Source organism: Melanotaenia boesemani, chromosome 11 (assembly GCF_017639745.1).
Source record: "Melanotaenia boesemani isolate fMelBoe1 chromosome 11, fMelBoe1.pri, whole genome shotgun sequence".
NCBI classification, from domain to species: Eukaryota; Metazoa; Chordata; class Actinopteri; order Atheriniformes; family Melanotaeniidae; genus Melanotaenia; species Melanotaenia boesemani.
This window is the reverse complement of record NC_055692.1, coordinates 8,886,433-8,910,048: the sequence shown is the minus strand read 5'-3', so window position 1 is coordinate 8,910,048 and position 23,616 is coordinate 8,886,433. Positions and strand designations below refer to the sequence as shown.

At 36.6% G+C, this 23,616-nt stretch overlaps 1 protein-coding gene across 1 annotated transcript in view; it reads right to left on the bottom strand.

Moving 5' to 3' along the window:
• Positions 1 to 591: 591 nt before the first annotated feature.
• tmem8b (transmembrane protein 8B) overlaps positions 592 to 23,616 on the bottom strand; it is a 40,734-nt gene continuing 17,709 nt past the window's right edge. The window contains exons 7-13 of the mRNA XM_042000379.1: positions 17,841 to 17,937; positions 17,610 to 17,733; positions 14,795 to 14,937; positions 13,388 to 13,566; positions 11,843 to 11,989; positions 5,986 to 6,102; positions 592 to 1,695 (exon numbers count right to left, since the gene is read on the bottom strand). Of these exons, the coding sequence (XP_041856313.1) occupies positions 1,360 to 1,695; positions 5,986 to 6,102; positions 11,843 to 11,989; positions 13,388 to 13,566; positions 14,795 to 14,937; positions 17,610 to 17,733; positions 17,841 to 17,937 (1,143 nt within the window). The 3' untranslated portion in view covers positions 592 to 1,359. The remainder of the gene's footprint in view (positions 1,696 to 5,985; positions 6,103 to 11,842; positions 11,990 to 13,387; positions 13,567 to 14,794; positions 14,938 to 17,609; positions 17,734 to 17,840; positions 17,938 to 23,616) is intronic.

The following is a 23,616-nucleotide window of genomic DNA, read 5'->3' as shown; positions in this document are numbered from 1 at the left end:
TTTAGTCTTCTTTTCTCTGCTAGATATTTTATGGATCATGCTTAGTGTTTTGCATAAAGGAAAGCAAAAATTCATTTAATACAAAAAAGTGAGTAAACATATTTCCCAAAAAGCCAAACCATACCTATAAGAGCCACCAGCATTTATTCAATGTCTAATATCAAGTCCCCCGATCACCACAAACCTTTGCACTGCACTGTGTGCACTTGCTAAAATAATAAATTTTTTCATCTGTTCTGAAATAATCTCATAAAAGAAAAAACCTGCTTGCACAAGGAATGATGGATCACACCTAAAAGGAATATAGCAGAGTCATAAAACTCTCACAGCTCTGCTTTTTCTTCCAGAAGAAGAGAAAGGCCACATATCGACAGCGTGCTCTGAAGCTGCCTTCATGCTGCTGCTGTGTAGGAGAATTATTTATTTCTTGCTCTATTCCTGAGAGGATGCTGTTGACAGTGTCTCATCTCACTGTCTGAGAACCACAAGCTTCCATTAGGGCCAGGAATTGCAATGTGATGTCTTTGTGAGAGATTTCACCAGTTGCACAGCATTTAAAAGCTCTGAATGCAGCAAAGTAATACTGAGGCATAGAAAGAAACATTTATTGTTCATGAATGTAATATCACACAGGTCCTGCCAGAGAAGAATGAGGAGGTGAAGTCTTGATTTGAGGTCTCTGAAGTGTTCCTACCTCCCCTCTTCTCTGTTAAGAACTTTGGGATTTCTCCTTCCACACACACAAAAAAAAAAAAGAAAAAAAAAAGAGCACATTTGTGTAAAGGTGATACATTGCATTTGCAAAAGACAGTCTAACATTCCACATGACAACTAGGTTTTACATACGTGATTCCCACGGTTGTTTATATTGTTATAAAAATTTACAGAATAACATTTTTTGTGTCTCAGTGCAAAAGATATATCTCAAAAGAATTTCAGAAATGCCGTGCCCTTGATGAATGTCTAGCTGTGCCCCCTCCCCCCCTCCGTTTACCTGTGCCCCTACAACAACGGAACTGGCCTGCTTACAAGACCAACAATAAATAACCAACAGAAGCAGTTTTACAGTCACCGTCAGATAGCAGCAGTGTTTCAGCTTTGACTTTAAATACATATTCACAAACAACAGTGTGTCACTGTACACCCACAATTCATCAGAACTTTAACTATAGATAATAATAATTACATACTGATCGTAATTACCATGACCATTACAACAGAAAAAGTTCCTGTGTGTCACATCAGGATTTATTTACATTGCTGTTTTTAAGTTCTGTGGCTTAATTTCCCGTGTGTGAATTTTCCAAGTAAAAGAAGGCAATGTGTCTCTAAGGTAAAAGGTCAGGTGTGGGGAGTTCATCAGCTGGTGCAGATGCTGTTGATGGATATGATGGCCGGATCCACCAAACCCAGCTCTTCATGCTCATTCACGCACAGCTGATAGCCGCAACCCCGTTTACGCTTTAGCGGGGTCACCTTGGCATCGGGCTTGGCTCGAGGGGGCAGGAGGAAACCCACGCTCCCCGCAATCAGCATGTGCCAGATGCTGTGGATGTAGAAGTAGTTCTCTTCAGTCTCCACAAAGGCGTACAATGCCACAGCGGATGTGGCGATCATGGTGCCTGGGAAGAGGAAGAACACCCAGCGCTTCCAGGTGGGTGGGTAGCAACGCCTGCGACGGATAGTTCGCACCGTCTAATAGGACAACACACACATATGATTTCCTGCATCATTACAGACATAAGCACCTGCAAAAATCCACTAATTCAAATTAATATTTATATTAACGTAATGTCACTGGATTATGAGGGTACATAATGGAATACTCATTCAGGCCCACCATGCATTCACTATATACTACAATACTTTCATACTCTTTTACTACCATAACTTCTGTTCTAATCATCCTCTCATGGCAAAACCCCAAGGTCCATTTGTATGTGGTTTAAACTAGATTTTGCTATATGGAACAACTGACCATGTTTTTAGGTAACAGTGTTCTTTTTTTGCATATATTTACAATAATGAAAATGCAGTAACTCAAACTTAGTCCCTGCTGTTTAATTTCTCCATTTTAGACTTAAATGTGAAGATCTACCATGCTGGGTGGCATGTTGGAACATACTGCTATCTTACCAAAAGAAAATTAATTGGATTACTAACCCTGGTACACTACTTCCACTCAGCATTCTGCGTATTAACACTATATTTTTGGACTGAGTGGGAGATACAAATCCAAAGAAGTTCACCCTGTTGCAGTAACCTTTCATCTGCTAATTAGCGTAACAAAATTGTGTTTCCTGCTAATATTCTTCCTTTTTAAAATCTAATGCTGTGCAAAGCTAACCCCTAGGCCAGAATTATGAGAATGAGCTATGTGGTGACAGAAGAAAAGCCTGGACTACACACAGCTTTTCAAACAGTTTAGCAGGAGTATTTTAACAATATAAGGGAGTGAATATGCCATTTTTATGTAGACTTTGGACTTAACTTTGCAGACCTTACACAGTATGTGTACTGTGTAAACACACACACACACAAAATCTATTACACTAAATGAAAGTGGAATTTCAAAAGAGCTTTTAATGCTGAAAGTTATTTAATTTTCTAAACATTCAATAGTCTATGTAGACATAGGTCATTGGAGGGGGAGCTCACACATGGACTCATTAAAATAGAGACCAATGGGATTTATGTGAAGTACCAGCAGCCACATTTTTGACTGGAGGAAATGAGGGACTCTGTTCTTCATAAATCTCCTGTGGTTTTATTGTCTGGAATTTGTATACACACTTAATGTTTTAGCAAAATCTATTACACTGACATCAGATGGATGTGTCTGGCCAGTCACCACTTTATCTATCCTGTCATCTATGCTCTTGTTTGGTTTTGTCGGTAACTGGATATAACACCACTCATGAAAAGATAGAGATATTCAACTTTTGGTTGGAATATACAGAAATTGTAAAAAGTTGATGCTATACTGAAATTATATCATGAAAGCAAGACATTTAAGTAGAATCATGTAATGGTAATTCCTTCATTTCAGACAATTTATTGAACCAAAAACTAAAAACAGATGGGTATACCACAACATAAAAATGTTAACATCTTAACAGCTTGTCATGTGTTGGGTGTTGCCTTTGTTTGATGGTGTCTAAATGTGAACAATATGATGAAGAGAACTGTTTAGATGCAAGCTGTACATGAATCAGAACATTTAGTGGACCATATATGGTTTAACACTTCCTTTTGTAAGTCACAACATGTTGTGCAATTAGCACTTAAACATTAAACTGTTGTACACTTGTATTCAAAATTTTAGAAAAAGTCTAATTAAGCTCACCTGTAAAGGTCATAGTACATTTTAGGTTCAGTCTGACATCATTCAACAAGCCAATTATCCCAAAATTTTTTATGAGTAGTGTATGTCTCTTTTTGCCTAATTTCAGCATTTTGTTCTTCCTAGCCTATTTTCACCACTTCATAAACATTGATTATCAGTACACAAATATAGCCACAGTTATATACGTGTGCATCTATGAAATGTTATAATAAAGCATTCCTCCATTATCAAGGGAAATAAAAGCAGTTCATGAGTGACAAATATAAACATATCCTTTCAAGTAATGGTTATTAAGTTATTACGATTAAGTTATTTCAGATTAAAGACAACTAATCTGTGTGAAACCAAGTGAGGTAAAACATAATTTGTTTTTGCTGTTTATGCCCCTTTGGAACTGCATATTTCTCTTGTTAAAGCAAACAATTTCAGATCAGGATGTCTCATTTTATGTTCAAGTAATGGACCTCATTTAGTTTGGAGTATTAGGATATTTGGCATTGACTGATCTAAAACTCTCCCCTTCCTCTTACTGCTAATGACATCCCTGCACAGCAGCAGACACCGCGTGCCCCCCCGCTTCACTGATCTAATTCGGTTGTGTCTGGGAACATTCAGAATGCCAAGCTCGGCAGAAACATGCTCAAATGAAAGGGCTCTTGGTGCTAAAACTGAGAGAAGCACTGTTGAAATGCAGACATACTGCAGCTTATAAACTATTAACTGTCAAGAAATCAAAGCATGAGCCCAGGTTTATGTAAAAAACTGCAACATTAGCATGAGACCCGAGTGACTTTTTATGGAAAAGTTGTTGTAAGGAATTCACTTTTGCTGCAAGACAGTGTGGTCTCATTGGGAAGATTAGAAATATGTGAAAATTTTTTATTTAATTCAATAGATTTTGTCACATAAATGTCAAATAAACAAGCCATCTACAAGTAAACTACAGCCTAATGATGGGAACCAACTACAATGTGTAAATCAGGAAGATTTTTCACTATAGCTAAAAATACTGATTCTTTAAAGGGTAAAATTAAAGAAAGAAAAGTTCATCTTCTCTATTTCTGCAGGATCTTTCAGCGCACACTAAGATAACTCACATCTGAAACTCCTACACATTATTTAATGCAATGCTCTCCCAAAGGAAACCACAAACCTTGTTTTCAAACTCATGTCAGAGGTTTGGTCTTAAACGTCTATTTTTTCCAACAACTCTGCCTGAAAGACTATTATTTTTTATCTTTTCAGTTCAGGGAGCACATTATGACTCAAAGAGTCAGTGAAAGTACAAGCAGAGTTATAATGGAACTACAACCCATGACTAATACCCAAAGCTGGAAAACTTTTTTTAAGCCTCCTCTGCGCTAATGTAAAATAGCTTCATTGGTCAGAAACCAACAGTTTTCGACCACACACGTGTTCCAGCCATCTGTTAGCATTAACGACATATTAAATGCTTTTACACAGACGGTCATGAGGAACAATAGAGGGACAGTGCAGACATGTCTCATCTGCATGTTTGAACAAGCTTGACCATGAATGTTAAAACACACACTAAGCATTAAGTGATTCATGTTTTATCCAGTAAGAAAATATCCCTGTAGAGCAATTCAGGGCCCATGTCAATAGATGTGGCGAAGGTCCATGGCCAATAATGATACCTCCAAATAACCCACCCAACGCTACCAACTTCCAACCTTTCAAAAAAGGATTGTTTTATTCTTTCATCCATTTAAACTTCGGGTCTGGCGGACGCATTGTCACCATCCCCTCTTTGTGTTGACTAGTGGTTCTGTGTAAACTGGTCAACATATAGGGGTGCAGGTGTTATGCACATCATTGATTAAGCTGTGATTGCTTGTGAGTAATTATTTCTTTCTTCTTCTTTTTAGAAGAAGAAAGTTAGCCATTCTGTTTTTAGCTTTGGTTTGATTTAAGTTAAATTGTCGGTTTTACATTAAGGGAGGATTACTCCCTCAACGGCACAACGCAGGGCTGGTTTGAGGCGTTGCCCCTCTATTTATTTTTGAACGAGACTCTAACGGAGCTCTCCCCTCACTTTTTGTTTTTGTTAGCATGTTTGAGTACATTTTCATATTAAACTTATACTTTGGTCTGTTCATTAGTTGTTGGACTCTTATATGTTATGAGTCCTTTGCGCCTTTGCTGATTTAGGGAGGTCGTAAATAGTCAAACAATAAATATTAAATATATTAATCAATAAACTGAATGATTCAATAAGAGACAAAACTAAAAGAATAAGAACATTTGCATCTATAAAGAAGGGAAAGTGGATAAAATGCAAAGATAAAAAAAATACAAATAACTAAAACTAAGCTGAGCATTGCTGGTATGTTTACATGTTAAATTATCATTGATTAAAACAGCTGGTCAAGAAGTTTATTATTAAAAATTGCTACTGTCTTCACTTCATTAATAAAGGACTAGAAAAAAAATTGCATTCATGCCAGCATATACTCAAAAATTACTCAAAAATAATGTAACTTTATTCATGACAGCACTTTTTTTTTTTCGAAAAAACAACTGACTATATTTGTTTTACAAATGCAATGAAAAGAGTTCTATCAAATTTACAATAGACTGCTTCACTAATGATCAGCAAATATACAAATTTTCCTTACCCACGCTACTGCCATGATGCCCAGAGCAAACAGGCTGGGTCCCAGCAGGTTCCACAGACCGTGACGATCCAACTGCAAAGCCATGGACAAAGACATTGCCCCCAGCAGATACAGCACCTGAACAAAAACCACATGGATCAATACCTGCCCTCCATAAACACTGTGAACATCACGACACCACCAGGGAACGAGAGTACAATTGTATGGTCATGCAACAGCACATCTCTACTATTGCTTTGTCCAAACTGTAATCTTTCCACCACACGTGTAAGAAAATGGCTTTGCAGTTACTTCTAATCTAGAAATGACCAGTGAATATTAAACCACCAAATGTTGATTTCTATTATGCTTTTTATTCTGCTATTTATGCAGTAAATTTTACTATCTCTTATTTTGGTATTTAGTATGATTATTTTAGGCATCTTAACTTAGAAACTATATGATTATTGTTTCTTTTTGTTCCAATCTTTTGCTTCTTTCTGTTGTATTTGTGTCTTTGTGTTAGTTTTGTGTCATATTGTGAGGCTTTTGCATTTATTTTGTATTTAGTGCCTGGCTGTGAAAAATTTCTGCCACTTTGTTGTCATTTTCTGTGTTATTGTGGACATTTTGTTACCTTATTTGGTAATTAAGTGTCTTGTTGGTATAATTTGTGCCCCTTATTTGTCATTTTGTGTCTCTTTGCTGTCACTTTGTACATTGTTGTGAAAATTTTGTTACTCTTTTTTGTATCACTTAGTATCTGTTGTAATTTTTCTCTTCATTGTCAGTTGGTGTGTTTTTGTAATAATGTTGTGTCTTTTGTTGTAAGGTTTTTTTTTTTTTTTTTTTTTTTGGTTTTTCTAATAATTGTGCATCTCTTTTTAGTAATTTGCATCCATGTGTGGAAATCTTTGCACCTTATTGTGGTCATTTTGTGTTTTGCAGTATCACAGCTTTCTGATCATTTGATCATCTACCCAGCTAACAATGCAGAAAGTCACTTCAACCATCCACAACTTGAGCTGACTACAAACAGTAGGGCTGCAGTATGAGAGTTAAAAGCCTCTCATTATGTAAATATGCCACCAGTTAAATGTACCAGTGGGGAAATGTTTGTTACAGGACACTACTGCGTCTGAGATATGCTGAAATGCCAATGGGTATTGCAAAGCATTTGCAGAGTGATGTGCTACACTGTCAGTGAGACCCATGGTATAACAATGAAGAAAAAATGCTTACAATAGACCCCAATCATATAAATAACACTACTTATTTTTATTCTTTTTTACCAAGTTCACAATTGGACATAAATTTAGAGGATAAAAGAGACAAACTGGCAATGAAAAAACTAAATCAATAAGCTGAACACACATAATTTGGAAAGACAACCAAAATGTCTGGGGTGTGTATTATTGCTAGCTGGTGGGTGATGTGAGGGGAAATTGGGGATTTTTTAACAGGGAGGGGATGACCCGCCTGCAGGAGAATATTACTAATTGGCACAGACCACAGAGGAGAGATGCAGCGTGTTGCAGCCTGAGGACTCTGTGCAGCCACAGTCATCAGTCATACTGCGCTACCGGATCATACACAGGCACCCAAACATGCATGAATTGTACACAGGCATGAATGCACTGACACTCAAAGGCAGGTATTTTTACTGTAATGAATCATTACCTGTCATCGTGATGGACGAGCTTATAAAATTCTGGTGCAAGCCTATTTTTATCAGCCACATGTATTTTCATGCTCACCAATATACAGTAACATAATGTGGTATGGTTTCTGGACCTGTGTAGTGGCACATTAGACTTGAATACGTCTAAAGTTGTTAAAAACTGCAATTATTTTGAATATGGGCATTCTAACTTTTAAGCTAATCTCAGTCATTTCTTAAATAACAAATAATGGAGCCTATTAAGAATTTAATAACACTGAAATCTTATCTTAGAACCCATCCTTTTATAGGTCCTTGCTCTAATTTTCTTGGTTTGTATACTCTTCTGATCTACTTCCATTATTTCCTGCCTCTATTGTTAATAATATTTCTCTTTTTTTGCTTAGATCTTTGTGAATTAGAAATCTTGTGTTAAAAGTTTTCTTGTTAATTCTGGTAAAGTGTAAAATCTGTACATTAAAAATCATATTAAAATTATATTTTATAGACTTGAATTAGTTATTTTGGCCTTCTATTACAAATAGACCCTCTGTTCCATTGTAGTTATGGCTATAATTTGTCATTGTAATTATACCTAAAAACAAAAAGTTGATGGGTTAGAAAACAAAAGAAGAATCCCAGAAAGACGTTGTTATCTAGTTAATTTTGTGGGACTTATTCTGATGGAATAACCATTGGCAGGTTGAGGCTACCACATGGCCTAAAGCTTCTTCCTGTGTGCAGATTTACAGAAGCGTCCTATCACGATACTGCTGACATATTTGTGAAGACTTGTGAAGGTCTTTCTGGGTCCAAAAGTCACATATGTGCTGCACACTAACACACAAACTATCAGATGATGTTGCCCCCTCTACCCTCTACTGCTACAGTGGCCATAGACATTAACAAATATACACACAAACACACACGATGTCTCACCCAAGTACACAAACGCACACAGGTCCTCTTGCCAGTCCTGACATGTGCGATTTGATTAGTGACTGCATACTGCAGCACTAAGCAAAAATGAAAACCCTAGAGGACAGCAGATGTTCATACTCCCCCTCCCTCCCTCCCTCCCACAACTCCTCTCCTTCTCACCACCACCCTCTTCGTCTCATTTATGGACAGGGACACACATTTACACTAATACACACACACTATCTTTCCCTCAGACTGCTCCATATTGGTGTGCAGCCAGAGGGTGACCCAGGGAGAAGGTGCACCTGTTAGTGTTTATCCTGTGAAATATGTCAACAACCAGAGAATTTAGAGGCACACGTCGCTGATTCTATCACACTGATCTTTTCATTTATAAGAGTGATTTGAGGCATATGCATGACATTTGTTTATGGAGACTTGTAATCTCTTTTTGTGAAGGCTTTGCTCATATTATCAGCCTCAGTTTAGGTGCCATCAGATGACATTACATCGTAGAGGTATTTGAGTTTCAAAAAGGTCTGGCTCCTAAAGTGGGAATTAGTGGTAGAACATTTTGTCAAGCAAATTAAACAAGTTGCACAGTTTTTCTGAATAGCTGCTTTACTGTTTAGAGAAATAACTAAGCCAATCAGAGCATAACAACGTTGGTGATCTAAGTTACTCTCCATGTAGCCAGACTGAAGGGCCCGTTAGTGCTTGCTTTCAGCAGTGGGGTGGGAAAAATACTAAAAGTTGACACAACGCAAATGATGTTAAATCTATTGATAGTGTAGATATTTCGATAACTTTTGACATATGTTTAGTAGAATATGTGTTTACTGCATCTTCAGTTGTAATATTACTAAATTTAATTAAATGTTTTTGACATAATAGGCTTATGTAATAGGCTCATTCATTAATGTGAGCATTTAATTAAAAAGAAAGTCTATTCATCATCTTTGTAGAATTCCCCAGTTCTTTGCTGCTAGTAAGCCCTCTGCAGAGTTACAGCAGGAAGGACTAATTTAATTGTACGGAGATCTACAGTATTTAACTTACTTCACTTATTATTCTCTTAAACACAAAATATATGACAAGGCCCATGTCATGATTTACAATTTGTGCAAGCTAACCGAGAGCTTTCCAGTAAGTTTTAAATGGAGAACTGCTCCGACAGTTAAATGATGTACTAGTTAGGTTGTTATTCAGAAACAGCAGTGAGGAGCAGATCACTGCTAATTTATTAGCCATGCTTCTTTCGAGATTAATATTTGATAAGTTGAAGGCAACCTCAAATCTGGTGCCTAAAATCAAGCCTTTTCAGGAGGATTTTGAGCAGCTAAGGCATGGCACTCCAGGAACGGTTACGGACTCCAAATAAACAATTATGTAAGGTCGACAGATTGGCCTAATCAAATATAAGTTATCTATTATCTCATTTATCCTCTGTGTTCACTGCTGGTAACTGGACACTTGGGTTGAGTACATACATGCATAATGTGGCATCTCATCTGTTATTAAGCTGGTTTTGTGATTTTAATTGTTGAATTTTATACCCTAATAATTGTCCAGATTCGGCCCCTTAGTGCACAATGAAGATGCATAATGGAAAGATTTTTATCACTTCAATTTGAATTTTCACTTTACTGTTCCTAAATTGTAGTTTTGGACTACAACCTTAATTATTAAAAGCAAGATTTGTCAGTCATCATTGGTGAACAACTACACGAGACAGTAGTCAACTTTATTTTCTTTTGTTCTTGTTTTATGAGGAGAAAAAGGGTCAGACACCAAGATTTGTGAGTCTTGGTTCTCTACTGGTTTCAGAAATACAATCCATGACATTAATGGCCATATCAGACTCTTAATGTGATGGCATTGTGCTATTGAGATGCAGGTCACTTCCATGTTAATGTTTCTGACAGTGACAGAGAGAGACGGGGAGTAAAGGAACAATATTTGCCAGTGAGGCAGGATGGGACTGAACTTTGTGAGGGATGATGCATGAGGTCAGAGTCTTCTTTCTGTAACATTTCATATTGAAGTGACAATCAATATTAGCCTGACAAGTGTGCTGTGGTTGTGTAAAACATACTTGTGATAGATGGGTGCAGTTAAAAAATATTGCTTCTCTACATATTAAAGCTTGTTGAAAAGTCAGTGTGATAAATGGCTCTTATTGGCTTTTCACAAGGATTTTACAGCACTTATAATAACAAGAGCAATTGTTGTCAGCTTTACAAAAATATTACTCACTTCACCTGCGCTCACTGTCTCAGAGTGAGGGTGTGTCAGAGCACCAGATGCAAACCATATTTTTAGATAATTTTATTCCCTATTTATTTGGCTCAGATAATCAAAAAGAAAAGAAATAAAATCGTTAAGTGCTTCACCTGATGATAGTAGTGAATGTGAAGTGTCTGATCCTCAGTACTTCATAATTATAATTCCTTAACATAGCATAGGATAAGCAATATGCAGGTAGTAGCTCTACTAAGCAATTTTAGACACAGTGTGTGTTTCCGTAGTTCTCATATGGATCCCACCAATACAATAACTCTATGGCATGATTTTGGTAAATTCCATAGGAAGCAGCACAAGATGTTTCTTATATGAAAGAGCCATGTTTCCTTGGTGAAATAGGAATTGTACAGCTCAAAACATATGTGATTACTAATACTAGGGTATAAATTTAAAGAATGTAATATCCGTAAAATAAATCTTTGCTAATTTTAGATGCAAAAAAACGCTCTTCGGTGTTTAAAAAGATTAATAAGGTTTTTCCTTTCTTTTTGCTCCCAAACACGCACTGACTACCAAACTGGCAGACACTGATTTTGCTTTAATTTGATTTTAATATAAAATGAAAATAAAATTTAATGAAAAATACTTTATTAATCATAGAGGGAAACTGCTATGTTGTTGTAGGGTTTTTAATATCATCTCAGCTATTATTCCCATTGTTACAAACGCCAATCATGTATTCGTGACAGGAGGCATGGTTAAATGGAAATGATGGTTTTAATACTCCAGCATCCACAGCTGTGTGACATGTAGTTTCTTCATTAGTATTTGTTGGGTTATTAATGTACATGTTGTTAGCTTATCTTCTCAGGTTTGTTCTACAGGACTCCTATGCTTTATTTAAAATGTATGGTGTTTATAAAGCAGCACATTTATTCGGTCTGACTACCAAGGCAAAGATTACTTTACTGACTCGTCTTTACAAACTGTTCCCTTAACATATTATCATGTCATGATGTTGGATTTTTGTTCTGAATTTCAAAAGAAACATACCTGTTTGATGATAGACTTTAGTCTCGCCATAGCAATGACAGTGACCCACACGGACATGAGTGACCCAAGGAAGTCACAGAACTGCAGGACATCATACTCCATAATGCAGAAGACCACGATACCTGGCTGGTCACACGCGTGGTAAAACTGTGGGAAGAGATAGAAAAGGCTGAGGTTACACCATCCAGCAAACATGTCTGCAAAACATACAGCAAAGCCGCTATGAAAAGGAAATGATCCAGTAAGACTGAAACCTTGTTTTTATTTGGGAAAACAATATTGTCAGTACACGTCACTTTTACTAAGAACTGGATGTCTGATGGTTATTTTCTGACCTGACTGTGTGCACGTTAGCTTACTGCTAACTGCTAACATGAACAGAAGGTAACTCCGCTTGAGAATTCACCGACATGTCATCAAACAGACAAAAAGTTTTCCACTCTGATCTGAGCTTCTGTGCAAACCATTAGACAACTTTATGAGAAGAAAACTTGACTGCAATTAATTATTTAAAGTAAGCATTTTCATTTTCCCTTTGAAAATAGCGATCCAACAAAGTAAACTATATTTTTTCTGCAGTAAATAAAGAAATATATTGAGAGGACTACAGCAATTTATACAGATAATACAGGAAATAATGCAGGTTTAAACCTGTGAAGTGACTGAATTTAATTTCTTATGACATGGTTGGAAAAGTTTTGGATTTTTGCTTTGGTGTGTTTGAATATTCTGTACAAATACAAACAAGAAAGACTGTTTTTCTCCCTGAAAGCTCAGTCTCTCATCACTAGCTTGTTTTCAACTTGAATTTTTTATAAGCTCAGTAATAACAGTAACACTGACACAATCTTGAGTCTGTTTTCTTTCTCTCTCTCTCTCTCTCTCTTATTTACGGTTTTCCGCAACCCTGAATTGGACTAAGCAGTACATGGATGTCTCGTTGAAGATGAAGAGTTGTTAGTCTGTTAAACAGCTTAATGGAAATACAAGCAGCATCTTGACAACACTAGAGAAAAAGAAGGACATTCATTTTATGAATTGCAACAAGGCCTTGTAGGTTTAACCGTTTCTAATGTGATATACTGTAGATTTAAATAGATTATTAGTAAAGAGGAGCAAGTCTTCTGCATACCATGACATAATATGCATTCTCTTATCTAAATAAATAAATAAATAAATAAATGGTTTTGAGTGCTTGCTATCAGCCTGAATACTTGCTTTTATTGATATGTATCACCAAATGATCCTCATGACATCAGCAGTGCAAACATGCGTGGCATCGCTTGCCTGCTTTCTTATGTTCATGGGCATTTTTATACACGTATCCAAAACAAAAAGACAAGTTCATAAATGCATTTCTCCATAACATCACGGTTTGTCAAAACACCTAAAGATAACAAATCCACAAATTTCTTCAAGTTAGAGTGCCAAGATATTTTTTCCTCTCATGTCTTGTTTAGTAACTTTTAAATGTGAATCCAGAATCATTTTTAACAACAAAAGAGGTATTTCAGCCACAACTTTAATCATTTTAAAATTACTCACAGTAGAGAAGAACATAGTGAAGATATACACCGAAGCCTCCAGCAGGTAGTGGCTTCGAATGGCGATAGCCACCGGCGGGACGAACATCAGGTTACTGAGACAGAGCAGGAGAGTGGAGAGGAGCTGGAAACTGTAGGAGTAGGCTTCCGAGTTGTCCGTGCATCCCCACCCATTCCAGCCTAACAAACACACACACACATGAATGCACTATCAGAGCTGAGGCTGATATAAGAAAGAGGAGATCTAAGCAATTTTTTCTTACACTGAATGATCTTTAGGAAATTATACTAAAATGCTTTAGTTAATGGAGCAGATACTTTCTTATAGATGAAACTTTCTTTTGAATTCATGAAAATCTCTTGAAATGCAGAAAATATTAATGTCTTGACAAAATGAGTGCATCATTAGCCATCCCTGAAGAGAAGCCATTTCTCTGTTAAAAAAAAAAAACAGATTTGTGTGAAGTTGTTTATCCAACAAAATAGAGCCTTTTAGAGAGGGCTCTCATCTGTTTTAACACACCCGTTTGCTACATTGGATCCTTATCAAGCAGTGGATTGGATAAGACATAGTGGATTAAATATTTGTGAGCACTGTTGAGGAGAGGTTTTGCTGTGTGAGCTGGGCCAAGGGCGAGAGCTGGGTGCAAACGGCCTGCCAGGAAGCAGAGACACATGTGAAGTATGACAATGAATTTAACTGAAGACAAATGGGCTATGATAAAAGAAGATCAACGGTAGGATTTTAAAAAGCCTCAGAGGACACGCTTTGTTTAGTTTCCTAAGCTCATCTGTTATTGAAAAGCTGTTCATAATTGAGAGCGTGTTTTATTGTCTTATCAAAACAGCTTTTATTAGATTAATACAAGGCCACATTGGACAGAGGTATGTAGAATTTAATTGCAGTATTGTCAGTTCACTTGTGGAAAATTACTTATGCCACCCCACCTGGCTCTCTCCCATCTTCTTGTCACTCTGCATGATGTATTTTCCAACAAATTAGAAATTCATTGCAGTGGTGATGATGACCCCATTCCCTCACAGAAAGTTTCATCTCATCATCTTGCAAGCTGAGAAATCTTTTGACTGCTGAAATTCAAGTTTAGTCATTAATTTATAGTCAAACCTTCTGCACATTTGACTGCTAATTAATAAATAACAGCATTGTCAAGCATATCACAGAATAATTATTTCTCTGCTGCTATATAATAACATTAAAAGGTTTGTTTGCATCTGACATTAATAGCAAATCCAAGGAAGACAACCGTAGACGACCTGATCTGATTTTAGCTCACAGTGGGCACAAATTCATATCAGCAAGCGAGGAGAGAAGGAGCTTTTCATGTCAGCCTGACAAATACACTGACATTGTGCTGCATTGCAACAGACTCTCTACAGAAATCGTTACCTGCTTTGCATTCACACGCAGCATAAAGGTAGTTGTTGGTGCGCAGGAGCTTGCACTGTCCATATGTCCCACAGTCATTGATGCAAGGAGTCAGGTAGGAGCGCATATACACCTCTGCAGTAACATTAGTGCAAGACTCGAACCTGGAAAAAGGCAGACAAGTTAAACATAGTGCTGTTATCACCATGAAACGTCAGTTGACAAGTCATTTTTACACAGATAATGATGTCATGGAGTTAATCTCTGTGTTTATGTCAGAGAACGTTTATAATATTCTTTTAATCATTTGCTAATAAACACTGACACTGATAATAAAAAATACTTCTGTTTATCTTTTAGATTTTAGCTATTAAATGAAATTGCTGGAGCAGAACTTCAGCTGCAGCTCTCTATTTAAATGTAGTTGTCACCTTTTTTCTGCAAGTCTGGAAAACCACCTCCTCCAAGTTATCGCGCACACAGATTTAAACCCGAAATCATACGTGGTGATGATATCAACACATGCTCACTGACATTTTGATCAGGTGAGCACAAACTGTGACAGGCCTGGATCAAGATGATAAAATCTTTTGGATCAAAATCTCCTATTTTCTTCTGTTAATGACCGTTTCTACAGGAAGACAAACATTTTAAAAAAGATTGTCATGCACATAACGGAACCAGCTGTGGCTAATTTTCGCTGTTAGTTGCTATCCTACTAAATTTAGTAAACATGTAAGCAATATTCTACATGAATGTCATTGTTTGCTTATTATCATGCAGACATTCACACTTATGACTCTGGCAATGGTTGTTTCCTCACTAAAAACCTTGTCTTTTCTTATCTTGTAGTCCACCAAATATTCTGGTAAGCTGTAGCCTGAGCAGTTTGGATTTTAGCCTTTAAAGCCTGACCCAAGAAATAATGGGGAGAAATTTTAATATTTTTAAATCTGAAGTCTATTAATAATTATTATTAATAGTACAAAAGATTTCCACCAGGGGGCAGAAGACAAGACCCAGATTACAACTGGGATTTTAGATAAGTTTTTACCATAAAATAATAAAACAGGTCTCAGAAACTGTACGCTAGACTTATGTAATCTCAAATTCAATAAAAGAAATGCTAAAGCTAATGTCATAATGGTGCCTGCTCCTTACAAACCAACCTAGTTCCACTGGTTTCACCATCATTAGGTGCTTCAAATAATTAACACTTTTTTTTTTAGATTGTCCTTTCTGTGATCAACTCTTGAGAGCAATTTAAAAACATTTCAAACTACACACATGCCTATTCACAATTTAGCTTTTTTTTTCCATAATTGTAGCCACTACCAGCTCTCTTCTATAATCAGTCTGGATTAGATGCATGTCCAGTTCAGTCTATAGAAGACCGGAAAGGACTAATTTAGTATGTGTATAAGTGTGAAATCTAACATGTTCCAACGTGAACGTTGTCACCATTTTCTTACCTCAGCTTAGCTTATGTGTGAAGATGAGTACATGTCCCACACCATCTGTCATTATCTGTTATTCAAATTCAACTGGAGAGCTCAAGAAAGCCTGAAAAAAAATCTACTTAATTTCATTCTGTTCACGTTTTTGGGCTATCAAAGGTTTGACAAAACAGCTCAATTTTCTGAGCTTCTAATATTTAAGAGCGCATTAAAAAGCTTTGGATGACTTAACTGAAATATTCTCCCAAATTCTCCACCAACATCTGTCATAGTGATTTTAAACCCTCAGAGGGAAGAAAAAAAAATTTGTCTATCTAATACATAAAGGTGGAAAAAATGTTATACATTACAAGATATCATCAAGTCCACGAACTATAAGAGTTGTGCCCATTATAAAAAGGACAGCATAATGATGATGATGATAATCTTTATTTATAAAGCACTTTGCAAAACAAAACTTATAGAGTTCAGGCACGTGGCTCTGCTGTATGTACAGGAGCAGGAAAAATATAGTCAACAGCTTTTACTACTATCAAACAATGATTTTTTTTCTTTAACTTATATAAATATAAAATTTTTTATGCATTTTTGAAACGTTTTGTTTAAATTTCTCAACATACAGTTGTAGAAATATACAAATTTTGCTATTAAATCTTATTTAGAAGATTTCCTCGGCCAAATTAGTCCGCTGAGTGACAGATTAGAGAGGATGTGGTTGAATAGCATGGCTTCTTCATTAGGATGCTGAATTATTGATTTTGGTAAACCAAATACTGACTGTTATTGGAAGACTTGTTATCATGTGTGCCCTCACATCATACATCCCCGTCTGCAGTTGTTTTCCTGTATTTGACAGTGAATATTGTCTCACGGATGTTGCTGTGGGGTGTTGGGACCAAGCCTAAAAAATTATTATGAGTGTCAAAAATTTATGAGCAACAGCCAACCCTCTCATTTTAAGAATTTCTGCTTGTAAATCATGTTTTTGAGACTTTCTGGGTTGAGCACCCCAGAGAATACACTTAACACAGTTGTTTCCACTTAAAAGGCGCAGTTAGATTTTTTGGGAAATGTGCTTACTCACTTTCCTACCGAGAGCTGGATTAGAAGATAGATACCCTTCTTATGTTATCAAAAGGATTATCATTGGACAGAGTACCACATTCTAGTTTGTTTTGGTTTTTTTGTTAAGTTAGTTGGCAGATGACTCAATTTAAAAATATCCCGATCGTCTCCATCATTAAAAGGAAGAATACTTTTATTAATGTGTCAAATTATTCCTTCAAAGACATAAAAACAAATTTTTTTCAGTTTCATTGTGATTTATTTTTGTTGTAGCTGGATTACGTTCTCCAGTGACACAATATTGTCTGTCTTACCCATGTTCGGTGGCACATAGGGAGCGCAGACTGAGGTACCAAGTGCCTGTTTGTGGGTAGGGAATTCTCAGCTTGGTGACGTTAGCAGACATGTTCACAGAGAGGAGAAATCCCGCCACTGACTCTGATTTAAAAAACAATACAGCAAAGAGATTTAAAAACTTTAAAAAATCTTTGTTTGGATCATAGAACTCCAAATTTGGTTATTTTGTCTAGTTAAATGAGACATACCTGATTCACAATTGAGAGAAGAGTTTTCCTGGAAAAAAAGAGGCATCCCATGGTTCAGGCAGCCAAACACTGTGAGATTGGCTCCTTTAAGTGTTGACTGGAAGAAGAAAACACAAGCAAACGTCAATCATCTGTACAGCCATCAACCATCTGCCATCATGTCAGTGAGTTAACACTCTTCATGATTACCGCAGGCCTCCTCAGACAGTAAACTTTAAAACTAACAAATCAAGTGAAACAACTCTCCCTCTGTCTGCCACGGGCAACTAAATGAAGATGTTGGCAGTTTGTCTCCTTAGAGCATCAATTAAACATTAACACACTCATGCATAAAAAAAAAAAATCCAGGGAATTTATTCAAGCATTGGGAGCTGCATATGCAATATAAAGTGACTCATTCTGCAGAGGGGTGAATGGAAACCACAGGTAATTTTCATTTATCAGCAAAAGGGCAAGAAGAGAACAAATATCAGTAAGAAGAAAAAGAAAACTGGATGGGTTCATAAAATATCAGCATGTTCTCAAGCACCTCATCTGACACCTCAGAGTTTCAAAAATTCCCCTCATTGTTATAGCGTCCCTGTCTTTTGGAGTGAAAAAGCAGATGCTGGTGTAAAGTGAATTACAACTTAAAACTGTCCAGTTAAGTTAGTAAACTCGAAAGTGGCCTAAAAATTCAGACAAAGTTCTTCGATTTAAGACAAACACTTAACACAATGAGATTCAGCACATTTGCTTTGCGTCCAGAGGGAAATACACTTGATAGTGGGGATGGTGTTAGGCAATTATTTTTGGAATAAATAAGATTTCTATCGCCCCCACGGCACAAAATGAGCATAATGTTTTTGCAGGGAGTTGGCAGAGTTGTCGATTAATGCAATGACTAACAAACACTTTGCCAGGTGCTGAGATTTCAGACCTCCTAAACTCACCATCTGGCCTGTTACTCTCTTGGTAGTAAGAATAAATCATGCCTACTGGCATCTGACACGATTTCTCCCCTTTCCTCCCTGTCTTTCATCCTGACTCTCCCTTGCAGTTTCAAGTTGAAGGATTAAGCAATAAATAAATAAATAAAAATAATTGTGGAAAACTGAAAACCAAATCTACCATACAAACGGGTCCAGAGAAAACAAAGAGCCCCTAAGAACTGAGTGAAAATTCTGATCCACCACTCGCTGATTATTTGATGGATTACAGGAAAATTACCACAGAAATTTGAGGAACGTAGAGGGTAAATCCTAATGGCATTAGTGCACCTTCAATGTTCCCTCATGTGGCAGCAGCAGACACATTCATGGTGCTAACATGCTTATTTGTTTTCTCTGTAAAGCAGCCATGAAGTTGACATTAGGAGTTAAATGTCAATAACTGTCACAAGAGTTTCAACAAACATTCAAGATCAGTAAATTTAGAGTGAGTTTTGGCAATCTTCTGATTATTTTTCTAACACCATCAGCAGGTTTAAATTTTACACAAATTGTGCTAAACTGATTCTGACTGAACAGATCCGCGTTAGTTCTTATCCTTTTTTACTGAGGCTTAAATGGGGTAACAAACATTCATAAACCAGAACATGACATACTAAATTACATGTTTTGGCATAATCTTGACTTTTTCTGAAAGGCATGTCTTTGAAGTGCTCTATTACAAACTATTATATATTTTTACCCCACTTAATATTACTGCCAGGTTTAAATTTGCTACATGGTTGACAGGATGCTTCAGGACTTACACGCTGTTTTGTAAATCTGTTGAAGTCACTTTGTGCTGCATATCTCTCTACAAGTGTTGGCCATCCCAATTAGGGCAAGCTAAAATAGTATAAAAAGTGCTGTGTTGAAGTTCTGCACCCTCAAGATGACAGTTATGTTTGGGGTATCTTTAAGAGAGAGTATTTCTCAGAGATGATGTACTGTTCCAGCAATGCTATCTTAAGAGGGGACCATTTATCTGGTGAACAATTTGACAAATGGTTCCTTTTGCTTAAACATTTAGGTTCACTAGCAAACAAGAGGAATTATGAGGCAAGATTATCTCAAGATATAGTGATTATTTTGCAATATATAATGTATGATCTCTCAAATTTATCATTTGAACAACCTGTGTACTGTAGAAAACAGGAAATTCCTGTTCCTCAACTCCTTTCAGCTTATCTGTGCAGAGCTGGAATGAAGATTTTACAGATAACTTCTCAGGCTCCATCTGTCTTCCAGGTTTATCTTCAGCACTCTGTATCGTAACTATTCAGAAACCAGGATTTTAGATATTCTTAAAATTTCTTTGCTGTCAGAGCATTATGTGAACTCTTGTTTATTTTCATAGCTTTTTCAGTTTTTAAGCCTCCATTATAAATTCATGTCTGTTATCTTCTTTTAATTGTTCAAGGGTTTTATTTAATTCCTGCGAATATAAAATACCATTTAACATTGTTGTGAATGCTGCTGTATTAATCACATTTAACATTGTGATTTATATGCTTGATTCTTGATGCGTCTGTTGGTTATGATGGGTGAATGAACGACAGGAATAATTCAGTCAGGAGTGCCATCTACCAACAAAATAACAATCAAGGTTACAGATTGAAAACAACCACTGTGGAAAATATTCTGTATAAATATTTCTTAACAAGCCCTCCAAGAGCATGAATATATCAAGTCTGATTGAAAAATATGGGACGGGGGTAATGAATGCCAGCTTATTTTTATTGTGTATTTTTGATCTTTTCCTCAGATTTCAGCTTGATTTTTCATCTGGATGCTGCACATTCTAGTTTACAAACTATTAAAATAACTTCTTCATTTGTCTTTATTTGGATCAGAAAACTATCAAATGGCTTTTTTAAGCCCATATTATATTAATATTATTTCAGGACACATCACGTCCTCCGAACATATGAATGTTGCTTAGCAACAATAAAGAAATGTTTTTCTGGCTTTGATTCACCACTTTCATTTCACAAAAAAATAAATCAGCAGACCTACATCTTTATTATTCTTACTTATTTATGCTTTTTTGTATGTATATATTCATGAATAGGAGTGTTTTTGTTCGTCTTTTATTCCTTATATTTTTATTTAGTCTCCTGTGTGAGGAGAGATGGTGAATCTACCCGACTGACTCTCCTGGTTGTCACAGACTAAAAATAAATATGAAATAAATTAATGTGTATATAACATGCCGGCAGGAAGACCCTTTCAAGTTCCACAATTTGTCATGTTTCAGGCTCACCTTAAAAATAGATCAAGTCCAAAAAGGAAAAGACTGAAATACATTAATTACATTAAATATTCAAGCACGTATACATACGACTTGTAACTTAGCTTTGCATGATCTGTCAGATTCTTCTACAACTTGACTGAAATCACCTCTTTATAGCTCCATTCTCTGAATATTGCAGCATTACAAGCAAGAAGGCACCACCAACAGACTTCCTGATCTTAAAATGAACAGACTTCTTTCACTGGGCAATTAGTAGTGAAGGATCTCTGTCTGACAGGTAATCAGCGACCTAATGATCACTCTGAAAGAGATCCAAGGTTGCTTGTGTAGTTAGATGACCCTTACAGAAGGACAACCGCCAGAGCAGCACTCCACCAGTCACGCCTTTATGGTAGAGTAAACAGAAACAACACATTCCTCACTAAAAGGGACATGACAGCCCCCTGGGCAAAATCCTCTGATCTGATGAAATAAAGATGGAACTATTTGAGCACAATGTCCAGCGGTGTGTGTGTGTATGTTTGTGTGTGTGTGTGTGTGTGTGTGTGTGTGGGAAACCAGGCAGTAAGCATCACCTTATTAATACCATCCCTACAGTCAAGCATTGTGATGGCAAGATGGCGGTTTGATATTTTTTTCTTTTATCTTTTTTTTTTTTAAGTAGAGAAATATTGTGCAATCTCACTCTGGAAAAGCTGTGGAAAAGGTTCAAACTTTTTCCAGGTTTGAACCTTTTCCAACCTTTTCCTACTCATTATTTTGAACTGTGGTGAAGGGCTACATTTACAAGACAACAATCTGAAATATACTACCAAAAAAGTATTGAGGGAACTTAAGAAAAAGTTGACGAAAATTCAGGAGCAATGCAGCCAGAGTGTGAACCTTATTCCCAGAAAAGCATCTCTGAGAAGAGCAGAATCTCAGAGCAAAGACCATTTCTGCTAAGAAGTATAAAAACCCTCAAAGGGAAGCATGGGAGATCATTCTGAATAATACTTCCATCTATACTGCTGCCAAATGTGCAAGAAGGGTTAGAACTTTTTTATAAATCAGAAGTTTTATTCCTCTGATTTCTATTACATTAACCAGGTTTTAATTTGTCATTGTGGAGAAATGCAAGTCAAAACTATTCCAACATGTGGAAAACAGCAGTGTTTATGGAGAGTAATATACACATAAATCAATACAGATTAACATGATGAACAAAAATAATACAGAAAATGTAATCTTATCTCTTTATGGTGTGATCTGTTCATGCATTATTCCCTGGCATGTGCATGATCTTCAATAAAGCATCATATTTATCTAGCTGCTTTTTTTCACATCATCTGCAGGTTCTATTTAAAGATAGAATACTGGAAAAATAAAATTAAATGGAGGAAAAAAAGCTTTCTATATTTATTTAAATAATGATTTTACAAAAATAAAAATTCTATATATTGATAATAATTTCAAATAAAAGGCATGTGCAAACATAAAATGGCAACCATGCATGCAGCTTTGCAGTTTAAGATTCTAGCACTCAAATGCACTTAAAATGTTATTTTCTGCACTAGCGCTAAAAAGAACTTTGAAAAATGACTTCACGACGATTAAATCAATGCAATGCCACTCGAGGAATTGTTGGAAATAAAAGCTATATGCATTCCTTTCACACTCTTGCTCACAGAGTTATACAAGGCAGACGAGTTCCAGCAATTGTCTCCAAAAACCTTGTAAATCTGCCAGAGTCCCCCACTGGCAGCGGCTGACTGAATTCTCTGCCTGAGACAAGCAAGTGACAGATCATCACTGAAGGGGGAGAAATCTGTCCATAGAATAATATACCATGACACACTGTCTAAGGAATACAACGCGCGGCGTACAGAACAATCACACCCGGCCAGGTTTCATCACAACATACCATCTCTGTGAACTCTGGAGAGTTAAAAATCAGCAAAACAACTCAGTTGTGATCACAGTGGCACATAGGATGAGAAGGGTAAAGGTTGGTCCCTGTGTGCATAATGTGGCCAGAAAACACTCAGCGATGCTATCAGATAACAAAGAGGCTCTCCTAACATGTCTGTAGGATGAAATGTACACATAAACATGGAGAAAATGAACACTCAACAGAGAAAAGATCAAAGCTGCCATTCAAACTATGACGATCACTTTGTTCATGGCAACGTCAACCAGGCAGTCAGTAAAAAAAAGAAAGAAAAATTAATTACAGGAAATTATTTTCATTTCCTTATGAGTCCATAATTAGATTTTTTTCTCTCTCTCTCTGACATTTGGGGAAGTACGGCTGTTTGCTTTCTTGCCGGGGGTTAGATGAGAAGATTGATTATCAATTTCATCTCTTTGTGTTCGGTGGAGATGAAGAATGTGTTTAGCCTCGCTTATCTCAAAGTCAGGAGGCAGCCGCGCGGAGGCTGCAGCTGCATTTTAAACCATTTTAAACCTGTAATCTCTGGCTGCAACCAAGATTATTTTCATTAATGACTAATCTGAGATTGATTTTTCAATTTATTAATGGATCATCATCTCTGTTAAATCTAGTAGGACTTTT